General features: G+C 44.3%; 1 protein-coding gene across 1 annotated transcript in view; it reads left to right on the top strand.

Moving 5' to 3' along the window:
• MYO3B (myosin IIIB) overlaps positions 1-15,023 on the top strand; it is a gene marked incomplete at its 5' end in the record, with an annotated part of 536,872 nt that overhangs the window by 282,852 nt on the left and 238,997 nt on the right. Inside the window, one exon of the mRNA XM_006141497.1 lies at positions 13,507-13,584. Within this exon, the coding sequence (XP_006141559.1) occupies positions 13,507-13,584 (78 nt within the window). The remainder of the gene's footprint in view (positions 1-13,506; positions 13,585-15,023) is intronic.

Raw genomic sequence — 15,023 nt, 5'->3', positions numbered from 1 at the left:
TATCAAAGTTTCCAAATTCAAAAATTTCCCCAAATTTTCTAATTCAGAGCAGATAATTTTGAAAATCTAGGAAAATATAAGGAAGCAAAAATTGCTCACCATCCCATTCCTTCACTTTTCCTTCACTTTAAATCTTTTTCTCTTAGGTAATTTGGCCCAGACAAGAGCCAGGATAACTGCATCTTCAAGATCTTTACCGCCACATTTCAGTGCTGGGAGGGCCAAGGTAAGCAGCAGATTTGAGCCAAAACTGACATGAGCTTGGGTGGTACTCCTCGCCTGTGGAGAACCCTAGGGAAGGCAGCATTAATTCTATTCATTTAGCAGACCTAAGGCACTTAGGAAATCTGAGACCTCAGGCCAGCCTGTGGCATGGCGGTTAAGGCGGCTGGATCCTACATGGCCTACTGCATGGTTCAAGTCCGGGACCCTGCGGCGCATGTGCTCGCATGCCCAAAATGCCCAAAATGTCCAAAAGAAAAAATGGAGGAGAAAGGATTATGAAGTGACCCTCCCACATGGGGGTGCTTTCTCCCTCTCCCTCTCTCTCTCCAGCAAGCACATGTGCCTTCCAGTAAAGTTTAAACATAGTAATAGTGATAAAAATAAAAATCAGAGGTCAAGAAATTGAAAACAGTATGTGGCTGGCAAGTGTCATGGTGTTTAAAGGCACCGGACTCCCACATGGCCGACCACAGTTCAAGTCTCAGACCTGGCGGCTTGCTTTCTCCCTTTCTCTCTCTCCTCTGTCTCTCTCTGATCAAACTGGAAAATAATGATGATAATAATAATAAATCAAGTTAAATAAAATAATTCTTTTAAAAAAATAAATTTAAAACAGTATCATGGAATTTTTATAACCCTGATACTCAGAAAGACCACGTAGGCTATAGTATAATGACTATATCCAATCAAGCCCATCTAGGAAGAGACGAAGCAGTTTCCCTTGAGGCTGTTTGCCAATCTATTATACGAAAGAGGATAGCAGAGACCAAGAAGAATCAGCAGAGAGGAACAACTGAACTGTTTCTCATTGCTCTGCTTTGCTGTCTGAAAAATGAGTGGTATGCTTGTCTCTGAAAAGGGGATATTGATTTAGAGGGCTTGATAAATATCCAGCCATTAAATATGTTTTTAACTGTTTAGCCCTCCCAGCTAATGTTTAGCTAGGGTCTCAAAGACTGCTTGGTTAATGCTCATTATATATACCAACGCCAAAAAACATGATCTTGAAGGTAATGGAGTAATAAATAGGTCACGCTGCTGAATTTTTTCTCCTTTTTGTTTACAATGAGTACTAACTCAATAAATGAAGAGTAAGCACTTTGGTCCACCTGGGTGGTGCAGGTGGCAGAGTGCCACTATGTAATACTGGAGCCACATGGAGGGCCCCAGGTTCAGATTCTGGGTGACAGAAACATTCTGGGGATGCCTGTAGGGGCACTTAGGTTCTGCTTGGCTGGAAGGCTCAGGAGTGTTGAGGGGCGGGGAAGTCAGGGAGTCGTGGCATGGTGAGACTCTGTCAAGAGGACCTCCCCTTCTCCCGCTCTCTCTCTTTCAGCATATTAGTTCTCTTCATCCTACCTATTGCCTGGATAGTCTAGTAAAGAGATTTAAAGGCATTTAGGAAATCAAAGATAAAAAGAAATTATTTCTCTCTTGAAATAAATGGATAGATAATAAGATAAAAATTTTTTTTTTTTTTTAGATTTTTTTGCTGTAGGGTGTGTGTGCTGGGAGGGAGGGCTGGGAATGGAACCTGGGAATTGAGCCTGCCAAGTAGCATGAGCCACTGTTTGCTGCTGCATCTGGGGCTTCTGGTCTACTAAACATGGGTTATGTGGGCTTTTAGGAGAGATTAATGTAGGAGTTTTGGTGATTCTGAGATCCTCTTGCTGTTACACATACAATTTTGCTAAAATCAAGTGCCGTTGATTCTCATTATTCGTGAGAAGTTACATGGGTAAATTTGCTGTAACAACACTGAATCAGCACATACTGAGCTGTTGTTCCTAGGGGAACAGGGTTGGGTTCCTGTGAGTCTGCTCATGACATTTTTGTCGCCCAATCATTCTACAACTTCATTCTATGAGCATTTTTGTTTAGTATTTTTACAATTTTATTAATTATTATTATTGTTGTTTAATTTGCTACGGGGCACATGCATTCTCCAGAGAGAGACAGAGAGAGAGAGAAAGAGAGGGAAAGTGAGAAAGCGAGCCTCCATGTCCAGGACTCGAATCGCAGATGACCATGTGGGAGTACAGCACCTTCACCACCATGCCATCTGCTGACCCCTACAGTTTCTCTTTAAAAACACAGATTTCTTACAAATCATGCCTTACAGGTAGTATTTCTTTAGATAAACAATATATTGCTACATCTGTGGCACTGGACTCACTGCCGACAGCTCTATAGCCTATGCCTGGACAGAGCGTACCAGACATGCGCATTTTGTACACGAGGCACATCACACCCCACTTGGCTTTTAGAACACTAGATAGCTCTCTGCAGTACCCCGAGTGTGTGTGTGTGTGTGAGAGAGAGAGTGTGATTTTAACCAAAAAATTACCCCGCAAATGCAAAAAATGAGGCACTTCCCTGGACCTTGAAAAGGACACTCGTTCATAGTCTGAGAGCTGACGTGAGAAGGTAGCGCACGTGTGGGACTTCGACTGGAAAGGTGTCTTCGGGCAACTCAAGTCTGTCACCCCTCGGTGCCTGTCTGGGAATGACTACGAAAGCATTGTGAGTATTGACTTTGGGATTCCAAATAAAATTTAGCAAGAAGACAAAAAATTCACGAATGTGGAACCCACAGTTAACGAGGATGGCATGTGTATGTGTGCAGCAAGCCCCGTCAGCCCACATCCCCCTCCTCTCCTCAGTCTGACTTTTTGACTGCTGGACCCTGCCAGGACCTGCTCCCCTGCCTTCCACAGCCAGCACACTAGCACGATGCTCCTTCCCTCCTGCACTGTCTGTGGTTCCTCAGACCCTGCCTCAGGGAAGAGCTGCCTTCCAGGAGTCGGTGTGTATGTACATCATTAAAATAATAACAATAGTGTATGGGTAAGGTGAAAATAACTAGCGATCTGCTTTCACTTGGAAAACGGGAAAGTTCTAACTAAGGCATCTGAAAATATGCACAGGCAACAACAGCAATGGAAAACAGCAATGCGGGGCCAGCAGGTGGTGTAGAGGTTAAGGCCCTGAACTCCCACAGGACTGACTGCAGTTCCAGTCCCAGACACAGCAGCTGAAAATCATGCCGGGTGCATGTGTGCATGTGTCCAAAATCCTGAGAGGAGACTAGAGGAGAAGGAATTTCTGTGTGGCCATCCCCCCATGGGGGGTGAATTCGCAGTTTCCCTTTCTCTGTCTCTGGCAAGCACACGCATCCTATGACAAAAATCTAAGAAAAAAAAGAAAGGAAAAATGAACCACAATGAAAAAAAAAAAAAAAAAAAAAAATCCATGATTTACTCTTTACCTTTTTATCTGAGATAAAATAACAGACATGGCCCTGGATAGAACTGGGCTTTGAGGGGACAAAAAGTGATATCTTTTCCTCATTCATCATAAGATCATGACTGAGACCCTATAACAAGAGAAACGTACAGATTGACCTAATATACGTTTTGCGTGACAAAGAAAAAGGGGAAGTCTGTATATTTTCATGAACAGCTGTGCAGAAGTGTGACTGGAGGACGGAAGGGTACATCTAGTGGTAACTAGCTGGGGGGACTTAGCAAAGCCTGTTCATTTGGAGTCTCCTTCGTGTCCCTGTGGGACGTTCCTTACCTCCAGGAAGGGGGAGACGCCGTCACAGGAGGGTCTTCAGAAGAGAAGGGAGGGAGAGGTTTAGGGAGAAGCTTAGGGAATGACCTTCCCAAGTGTTATGGTCTGCTTTAGAAAAGAGAAGGAGCATAGGTTGAGAGTGGCCTTCCTGCTTCTGTCACTCTCTCCAATGCCAGTGTGCCACATTTCGTGGTGGCGTGTCTTGAGCCCTGTCGACCCCAGCACGTGGGGCAGCCCTCCACACAGCCAGTCTTCAGTGCCCTCTTGCTTTCCCCGTCAGGGCTACAGAGGCTTTTGAGAGGGGTGTTGCTGTAAGGCTTGGCTGTGTTGTGTGTGTGTGTGTTTTTCCTTCAGCACTGGATGTGTCACTTGGTAGCAGTAAAAGCTCTTGACAAAAGGCTTGTCAGGGAGATAATAAGCATAAGCACTTCTGAGGTTTCAGGAGAAGATGCTTCAGGTTTTCATTCATTGCTGAGTCTAGATGGTTTATAGGACTTTGGGTGTCTATGTCTTTATCCTAGAGTAAATTTAGTTGACAGATGAAGCAAATCTTTTTAATAATATTGTGCTTTCAGACTTTGATTGTATAAGTTATATCAAGCCACATAGGGCAGCAGTGTATCATGCTTCAGTCAGGTTTAGGAATCGGACAGAACTGGGCTCAAGTCAGGCACAGCTGTACACTCGGCACAAGACTCAGGAATTTCCCTAAAATCTCCGAGCCTTGACGTCCTCATACATAGTAGCAGTGCTTACCTCGTAGAGTCATTTTGAGAATTCAGCGACATACGCAGTGTTTAGTGCAGTGATTTTGAAAGGACACACTCAATGATTGCTTTCTTATCCAAGTTTGATAATCACCTACTATTCCCAGTGTGGAGTCCGTCTGTGTATGGGAACTGTCTATGGAAGAGCCCATCTGTCTATGCTCAACCGCTATGAGCTGGAGGTCCGTAACATAAGTTGTCAAGCTTATGTGTGAGTACTTTGAAGGCCAACCAGCACCACTCATAAGAAACCAGGCAGGACATTTGTCATGTGGGCAGAAACCAGGCTTGCACAGATCCAAGTGATTTATTGCTGTGTAAATCGATTTTGTAGGAGAAAAGTATACTGGGATAGACAGACAATAGTTTTATTTATTTTAAAATAGAGCACATGTGGTTGTTGGGAACAGAAGTGAGAAAGCACCCCCTGCCCCATCCCCAGAAGAGATGACCATGCCACAGTCCCTTTTCCTCTATTCTCTTAGGATTTGGGTCATGCATACACATGGACCCAGTGTTTTTCAAGTTGCTGGGTCTGGGACTCGAACTGTGCAATTAGTCATGTGTGATCCAGCTGTCTTAACCACCATGCCACCTGACTGGACTGACAAATAGTTTTAACTAGATATCCTTTCTACTGGTAATTTGGAAATTGGTTTCCAATTTCATTGGTCAGACATATTTTTCTCTGCCAATAACCAAAAAATCTCCTTGCTGTGTCGCATGGGTGCCAGAACTCTTTTTCTACCATTGAATACAACTCTGCATCCTAAATGCATGTTTGTCACTACACAAAACTAAATCGAGCACTGAAATGATGGAAAAACTAACAGTTGTTGCATGTGGGCAAAGTAGAAGTTTTTATGAGCCAATTTTACTAATAAGGAAAACAGAAGCTTTGAAAAGTTAAATAAGTCTGAGGCCATGTAGCTTGCAAGCTAGATTCGAACCAGGTGCGTCTGATTCCAAAACTCTGCTCCAGGGTACCTTACTCCCTCAGCCAGGTGCTTCCTAGCAAAGTTTTTCAAGTCTCTTTTTTTTTTTCCTTGACTGAAGTAAATGAAGAAGATTCTTTGGAAAAGACTGTTCTTAAAGAATCCCCACCTTTGGAAAGAAGTGTTTGTTAGATGATTCTTAATACAATCCACTTTTTGGATTTTTTTTTTTTTTTGGAGAGAAGTTTTTGTTATAGGGTGTGTGCAGTCGCCAGAAAGACAGAGACAGAGAGATAGAAAGCAAGAAATCACCTCCCAGGGGTGGTGACCAAGTCGCAATCCTTTCTCCTCTATTCTCCTCTCGGTCGACTGTGTAGGAGTCTATGTGTGCAGCAAGCCCCGTCAGCCCACATCACCCTCCTCTCCTCAGTCTGACTTTTTGACTGCTGGACCCTGCCAGGACCTGCTCCCCTGCCTTCCACAGCCAGCACACTAGCACGATGCTCCTTCCCTCCTGCACTGTCTGTGGTTCCTCAGACCCTGCCTCAGGGAAGAGCTGCCTTCCAGGAGTCGGTGTGTATGTACATCATTAAAATAATAACAATAGTGTATGGGTAAGGTGAAAATAACTAGCGATCTGCTTTCACTTGGAAAACGGGAAAGTTCTAACTAAGGCATCTGAAAATATGCACAGGCAACAACAGCAATGGAAAACAGCAATGCGGGGCCAGCAGGTGGTGTAGAGGTTAAGGCCCTGAACTCCCACAGGACTGACTGCAGTTCCAGTCCCAGACACAGCAGCTGAAAATCATGCCGGGTGCATGTGTGCATGTGTCCAAAATCCTGAGAGGAGACTAGAGGAGAAGGAATTTCTGTGTGGCCATCCCCCCATGGGGGGTGAATTCGCAGTTTCCCTTTCTCTGTCTCTGGCAAGCACACGCATCCTATGACAAAAATCTAAGAAAAAAAAGAAAGGAAAAATGAACCACAATGAAAAAAAAAAAAAAAAAAAAAACTCCATGATTTACTCTTTACCTTTTTATCTGAGATAAAATAACAGACATGGCCCTGGATAGAACTGGGCTTTGAGGGGACAAAAAGTGATATCTTTTCCTCATTCATCATAAGATCATGACTGAGACCCTATAACAAGAGAAACGTACAGATTGACCTAATATACGTTTTGCGTGACAAAGAAAAAGGGGAAGTCTGTATATTTTCATGAACAGCTGTGCAGAAGTGTGACTGGAGGACGGAAGGGTACATCTAGTGGTAACTAGCTGGGGGGACTTAGCAAAGCCTGTTCATTTGGAGTCTCCTTCGTGTCCCTGTGGGACGTTCCTTACCTCCAGGAAGGGGGAGACGCCGTCACAGGAGGGTCTTCAGAAGAGAAGGGAGGGAGAGGTTTAGGGAGAAGCTTAGGGAATGACCTTCCCAAGTGTTATGGTCTGCTTTAGAAAAGAGAAGGAGCATAGGTTGAGAGTGGCCTTCCTGCTTCTGTCACTCTCTCCAATGCCAGTGTGCCACATTTCGTGGTGGCGTGTCTTGAGCCCTGTCGACCCCAGCACGTGGGGCAGCCCTCCACACAGCCAGTCTTCAGTGCCCTCTTGCTTTCCCCGTCAGGGCTACAGAGGCTTTTGAGAGGGGTGTTGCTGTAAGGCTTGGCTGTGTTGTGTGTGTGTGTGTTTTTCCTTCAGCACTGGATGTGTCACTTGGTAGCAGTAAAAGCTCTTGACAAAAGGCTTGTCAGGGAGATAATAAGCATAAGCACTTCTGAGGTTTCAGGAGAAGATGCTTCAGGTTTTCATTCATTGCTGAGTCTAGATGGTTTATAGGACTTTGGGTGTCTATGTCTTTATCCTAGAGTAAATTTAGTTGACAGATGAAGCAAATCTTTTTAATAATATTGTGCTTTCAGACTTTGATTGTATAAGTTATATCAAGCCACATAGGGCAGCAGTGTATCATGCTTCAGTCAGGTTTAGGAATCGGACAGAACTGGGCTCAAGTCAGGCACAGCTGTACACTCGGCACAAGACTCAGGAATTTCCCTAAAATCTCCGAGCCTTGACGTCCTCATACATAGTAGCAGTGCTTACCTCGTAGAGTCATTTTGAGAATTCAGCGACATACGCAGTGTTTAGTGCAGTGATTTTGAAAGGACACACTCAATGATTGCTTTCTTATCCAAGTTTGATAATCACCTACTATTCCCAGTGTGGAGTCCGTCTGTGTATGGGAACTGTCTATGGAAGAGCCCATCTGTCTATGCTCAACCGCTATGAGCTGGAGGTCCGTAACATAAGTTGTCAAGCTTATGTGTGAGTACTTTGAAGGCCAACCAGCACCACTCATAAGAAACCAGGCAGGACATTTGTCATGTGGGCAGAAACCAGGCTTGCACAGATCCAAGTGATTTATTGCTGTGTAAATCGATTTTGTAGGAGAAAAGTATACTGGGATAGACAGACAATAGTTTTATTTATTTTAAAATAGAGCACATGTGGTTGTTGGGAACAGAAGTGAGAAAGCACCCCCTGCCCCATCCCCAGAAGAGATGACCATGCCACAGTCCCTTTTCCTCTATTCTCTTAGGATTTGGGTCATGCATACACATGGACCCAGTGTTTTTCAAGTTGCTGGGTCTGGGACTCGAACTGTGCAATTAGTCATGTGTGATCCAGCTGTCTTAACCACCATGCCACCTGACTGGACTGACAAATAGTTTTAACTAGATATCCTTTCTACTGGTAATTTGGAAATTGGTTTCCAATTTCATTGGTCAGACATATTTTTCTCTGCCAATAACCAAAAAATCTCCTTGCTGTGTCGCATGGGTGCCAGAACTCTTTTTCTACCATTGAATACAACTCTGCATCCTAAATGCATGTTTGTCACTACACAAAACTAAATCGAGCACTGAAATGATGGAAAAACTAACAGTTGTTGCATGTGGGCAAAGTAGAAGTTTTTATGAGCCAATTTTACTAATAAGGAAAACAGAAGCTTTGAAAAGTTAAATAAGTCTGAGGCCATGTAGCTTGCAAGCTAGATTCGAACCAGGTGCGTCTGATTCCAAAACTCTGCTCCAGGGTACCTTACTCCCTCAGCCAGGTGCTTCCTAGCAAAGTTTTTCAAGTCTCTTTTTTTTTTTCCTTGACTGAAGTAAATGAAGAAGATTCTTTGGAAAAGACTGTTCTTAAAGAATCCCCACCTTTGGAAAGAAGTGTTTGTTAGATGATTCTTAATACAATCCACTTTTTGGATTTTTTTTTTTTTTGGAGAGAAGTTTTTGTTATAGGATGTGTGCAGTCGCCAGAAAGACAGAGACAGAGAGATAGAAAGCAAGAAATCACCTCCCAGGGGTGGTGACCAAGTCGCAATCCTTTCTCCTCTATTCTCCTCTCGGTCGACTGTGTAGGAGTCCAACGACATAGCCATTATGCCAACTGCTGGTCCCCCCCTGGATTGTTTGTAAAATACCTTTTTTCTTCCCCCCCCCCTTTTTTTTGAGAGGTTTTTGCTATAGGGCACATGTGTTCGCCAGAAAGACAGAGACAGAGAGACAGAAAGTGAGAAATCACCCCCCTAGGGGGGATGGCCATGCTGCAATCCCTTCTCCATTCTCCTCTCGGGATCTTGGGCACACACGTACATGCAACCAGTGTGAGTTTAAGCCACTGGGTCCGGGACTCGAACCACAGTCAACTACATAGGTGTCCAGCGACATAGCCATTACGCTAACTGCTGGTCCCTTTTTTTTTCTTTTTGGCTAAATGATGCTACTGTTAACCAGCTCATGAAGACAAACTCTTAGGTTAGACAACAGCCTTCTTAGCCCTTTCATTTTGATTCTGTGGGCTTGCTTTAGAGTTAATGATAGTCCGGTGCAGACAGATGTCTCCCAGCTTGAAGGGCTGAGAGCAGCAATATCTGGTTTGTTCCTTGTCTGAAATTCCCTCTCTCTCTCTCTCTCTCATTTTTTTTTTTCCATAGGGTGTGTGTGCTTGACAGAGAGGGACAGAGAGAGACAGAAAGAGGGAAAGCAAGACATCATCCCCTGGGGTATGACCACACTGTAATCCCTTCTCCTCTATTCTCCTCTTGGAATTTTGGGCATGCACACACATGTGCCCAGCATGATTTTCAAGATGCTGGGTCTGGGGCTCCAACTGTGGTCAACTATGTGGAAGTCTGGTGCCTTAGCCACTATGTCACCTGAAATTCTCCTTGAGGTCCACTTCATGTTCAAGAGAACCTTATGACTATGCAAATATGCAAGAGATCCTTGGGTAACCCAAGACTTTTACATTTTTTTTAAAAGAATTATTTTTATTTAGTTATTTATTTTAATTTGGCCAGAGAAGGAGAGAGAGAGAGAGAAAGAAAGCATGCTGCCAGGTCCAGGACTCAAACTGTGGTCGGCCATGTTAGAGTCCAGCACCTTAATCACCATGTCATCTGCCAGCTCCCATTTTAAATTCTTTTTTTTTGTTGTTGTTTAGAGAGGTTTTTGCTATAGGGCATATGCGCTCACCAGAAAGACAGAGAGAGGCAGAGAGACAGAAAGCGAGAAATCACCCCCCCACAGGGGATGACCATGCCACAATCCCTTCTCTTCCATTCTCCTCTTGGGCACACATGCACACGTGCCCGGCGTGAGTTTAAACCACCAGGTCTGGGACTCGAACTGCGGTTGACTACATGGGAGTCCAGCGACATAGCCATTATGCCAGCTGCTGGTCCCCCTTTTTAAATTCTTAAATTAGAAAATACCTTGTATTCTGTAAAATACATACTAAATACAGGAGTGATGAATTATAGACAATATTATCGTCTCCAGGCTGTACGTAATGAAGATCAGGTTTTATTTACTTCCCAAGAATTACTCTGTGTGTGGGTCCAAGGAAAGGTCTTATAGTTGTGCTGAGCACAGATGCTGCGAGGTTAGTCAGGGGCTCCCTCCTGCCTATGCCAGCCTTACAGCTGTAGGTATGTAAGTTGGTGCCTCATTATGGTCTTTTTTTTTTTTTTTTTGCCAGAGGGGGTGGGAACTGATCTTGAAACAATACCTATTCCTTTTAAATATCCCAGCCAAATTAATACTCATCAAGAATTTTCTGGTCAAATCGTTAAATTCTCAAATACTAAAGGTCTGCTCTAAGTTCTGAGGGAGGGTAATGAGTAAATCCTTCATCACTTCCTAATAGAGGAAGGTGGGTGAGCTTTTCAGCTGCCCTTTGACAGTGAGCCAGAGCCTGGAGGCCTGGTGCTCACTAGCTAATTAATAAAAAGAGAGGGAAATGAAGCAGGAAAAGCGAAGTTCAAAGCAAGAGGTTCTTCTTCAAGGAAGGTATCTGAATAAAAGGAACTGGTGGTGAAATTCTCAAAAGCTAGCTGTGTGCGTGTGTGTGTTTAGGTCAGGTTGGGGGTGGGGAAAGAAAATAAAGAGAAAAGTTGAAGAAAACTCTCAAAATTTACAATTCAGCCACAGACCAACACTAGCCAAGATCTTTCATTCAGTCCTCATTAGTTTGCTCTAAACCTCACCAGCAGTGAGCTCTGTACTCAAGTGGGGGTGAGAAAGGAAAAGAAACTTCCAGTGTGGACTTGTCTGATGACTCAAACTACACCCCACCTCTGCAGATAGGGTGGGTGTGTTACATTTGTTTCCTCTTTTCCACATTAGAGCAGCCTTCCTTTCAACCAAGAAGCTTTCATTTTCCTCCTATTTCCTTTAAAAAAGCAAGACATCAGGGCTCAACCAAGGTAGTACAGTGGGGCCCAGCGTGCTGCAGTGCTGGAAGCCACACGGCAGATCGGAACTGCCACACTGGTCTGTGCACGCTGGTGAGCGTTGGTGCATGCTGGCGCATGGGTGCCTGTGATCCTGGCTGGCTGGGGGAGATGGGTGGAGGGTCGTGGTGTGAGACTCTATGAGGTGCTTCTCTCTCTTTTTCTTATGAATTATTTTATTTAACTTTATTTATTTAATTTGACCAGAGAGGGACAGAGTGAGAGAGAGAGGGAAAGGGAGAAAGCAAGCCACCAGGTCCGGGACGCAAACAGTGGTCAGCCTTGTGGGAATACAGCTCCCCTAACCACCACACCACCCGCTGGCCCAGAAAGAAACTTTTTTTTAAAGAAAGAATTATTTTGTTTTACTTTATTTATTTATTTATTTATTTATTTATTTATTTTATTTTGTGTTCAATTTGACCAGAGAGGGACAGAGTAAGAGAGAGAGAGAAAGAAAGTGAGAAAGCAAGTCACCATATCTGGGACTTGAACCACAGTTGGCCACATGGGAGTCCAGCACCCTTAATCACCACGCCCCCTGCTGGCCCTGAACGAAATTTTTAAGACATGAAAAAGTCAAACCTATAGTAGATTGTATCATTGTTTCAGTTGTGTATGAACGATCTGACAGCCTCCAAAGTGCAGGCCACAGAAAGAAAGCTGACTGGGTCAGCAGGTGGCATGGAAGTTAAGGTACTGGATCCCACATGGCTGACTGCGGTTCAAGTCCCAGACCAGCAGCTTGAAAACTATGCTGGGCATGTGTGCGTGCATGCCCAGAATCCCAAGAGGAGAATGGAGAAGGGATTGTGGCATGACCATACCCCCCGGATGGTGATTTTGAATTTTTTCTCTCTTTGTCTCTGTAGAATACATGCATCCTACGGGGAAAAAAAAAGCGGGGGGGGGGGGGGGGGCTAGCAGTGGTGCGGTGGTTAAGGGCACTGGATTCCCACATGGTTGATCACTGGTCAAGTTCCAGACCTGGCAACTTGATTTCTCACTTTCTCTCTCTCTCTCTGTCCCTCCCTGGTCAAATTAAAATAAATAAATAAGTAAAGTAAAATAAAATAATTCTTCAGGAAAAACAAACAAACAAACAAAAACAAAACTAAAGAAGGACAGAAAGAAAGCTGCTTGCTCTGTATATCTTCACTCAAGTCATATTCCTGCCCACTGTTAGGTTGCTTTTCTTCTTAAGTAAATCCAACCCAAACCCAACTGAAGTGTTGCCTTCCATTCTTCACACACAGTCTCCTAAATACCCATCTAGGTAAGTCTTTTTGTTCTTCCCTCTCCCATCTCACCCCCAAGCCCTGCCCCTTGTAGCACCCATGTTTCAACTTCATTGAACAAGGCTATAGACTTCCTCACCCCATGGAGAGGTGGCTGCCTAGACAGTCATCTGGCAGGTGGACCCACATGCCGACAGCAGTGTTCTCCAGTTCACACTTTCCTGCTTCACACCCTTGCCACCTGTGCAGAACAGATGGAGGCTGCCACCGTGAGGCTTGGGCTGAAATGCCATTCTACAAACCAAAGCAGGGGTTTTGTTGTTGAGTTACAGAATCGAAATGCAGGCCACGGCATGTGGTGCCTATATTTGTTTTTAGCCATAAATTCCTTCCAGTCAGCTCAGGTAGTTAGGATAAAGGATTGGGAACAGACGTATCCTGTTGGGTTTCTGAGTGATTTGGGCTCGAACTTCCTGCAACGAGTGGGTGGGATCTGTTGGTGTTGCAGCATCAGGATCTGATGCATCGAGGGTGACTGGATCTGGCCCATTCCCTGTGGGGCTGGCCCAATTCCCTACCCAGGCTTTGGGTCTTCATGTTTACCTAGCCTCATGGGTCTTTGCCCAGCTTTCTCCTAAGAAATAGCTTGGTCTGATGTGACATTACTGGAGAGTTAAGAGGGGCCCATTGGCAGATGGAGAAGTACAGAAATAACACTGATGGGGTTTATACTGAGACCGGATGGTGCCTCACAGAGTGCCGTCGTGTTGTCCAATCAGTGAAACAAACGGTTTATATTATTTTTTTAAATTTTATGTCTTAAAATTCCCCTCATTTTGTACACTACTGTGTCCTGAACACTATGACCTCTCATATATTTGACCAAGCAACCTTTCAGGTTTTGGAAAAGCCAGAGAATGAATTCAGTGTTTTTATCCTCAAACCCCTTTCCTCTGCCTGTGCTTTCAGGTGGACACTCTGGAGGTGATACGGCACCCAGAAGAAACCACCAACATGAAGAGACAAACCATGGCTTCTTACTTTCGGGTATAGGTTTTCTTGGTGTTTATTTATCATTATTTTTAAAAATATTTTTTTTATTTTTATTTATTTATTTACTTATTTATTTATTTTAATTTGACCAGAGAGGGACAGAGAGAGAGAGAGAAAGTGAGAAAGTGAGCCACCAGGTCTGGGATTTGAACCACAGTCAGCCATGTGGGAGGCCAATGCCCTTAACCGCCATGCCATCTGCCAACCCCTACTAGTGTTGTTGTAGAGTGCCACCAAATGAACGACCACCAAAGCCAGATTAAGTTTAAAGAGAGTCTTTATTAGCTGGCCAGTGACTACAGTCTGAGGCTAGGGGGGAAGGGGGCACTGAGAATCAGAACTGCAGCCCCATCCGAAGTTTGAGTAGTCTTTTTATAGGGGGTCAGTTACCAGGGGTTTCTATGCAAGCAGTTATAGAAGCTGAATCAAGCAGGTTAATTATTTCTGAGGGGAGTGGGGTTTCCATGCAAGCAGTTACATTGCTAAACAAAAGGGTTTCGGGCTAGTTAGCAAAGACAGTAGCAGGTACAGGATGTCGTCCCGGATATGGTTTTCTGTATGGCTAGCACAAGCTATTTTCTCATGGGAAGGGCAAGCAGGTTTACAGAAGCAGACAGCCATATTAGGGTAAGGGAACAAATTGGACAAACAGTTGTTCATGTGCAAGATCTAATACACAGCCTTTCACAGTGTGTATTCTGTCTACCTCCAGAAAGGATGTGCCTCCTTCCCACAGGAGGCCCAGATACAGTAGAGTAACTGAAACAAGGGCAAAGGGCTAAGCATGACAGTCAGTTAAGAAAGTTGGGACAGGTACAGGGGAGAGAAATCACCACACAGCCCTGTCCATCGCAGGGTGATTCTGTTAGCGTGAAATCAGATTGGGGGTTGGGAAAGAAAACAGAAAACTCTCAGAATTTGCAATTAAGCCAAAGGCCATTACTTGCTACCCTCTAAGAAGCCACCCTGGTCTTCAGGCTTTTCCAATATACTGAACAATAAAGCAGTTAATACAGTTGCAGAAGCTGACCCACCAATTGTAGTTACTGAGAAAATCTGTGTTATCAACTATTTTTCCCAGACTGAATTGACCCATTGCAAAACCCATTTGCTGGGTCCTATTATTTCCCATTTATGCCACCCCAATTTCTGACATTTCGTCTAGTAAAATGCCTCCTTTAGGTAAAAGCATTGTCTCTGCAGGGGCTCTGTTAAATGCACATCATATAGCAAAGGTAAGACACACACTTTCGTAGTATTGGCACTGATTTGCCTTTCCCCCATTAGAAACGTTAGGTTTGAAACCCTCCTTAGAGATATGTACCACTGAGGTCCAAGAGCCAGGGAGCGTCATGGTTGAGATGCTGTTACACCAAACTTGGAACCCATCTCAGGGATAGCAGGATGGGGAGGTTGGGTTGGCACAGGAAGGG

This window comes from Tupaia chinensis, unplaced genomic scaffold, assembly GCF_000334495.1.
Source record: "Tupaia chinensis unplaced genomic scaffold, TupChi_1.0 Scaffold000056_1, whole genome shotgun sequence".
Lineage (NCBI taxonomy): Eukaryota > Metazoa > Chordata > Mammalia > Scandentia > Tupaiidae > Tupaia > Tupaia belangeri.
The sequence above is the reverse complement of the archived record's forward strand: the minus strand, read 5'-3'. Positions and strand labels throughout refer to the sequence as shown.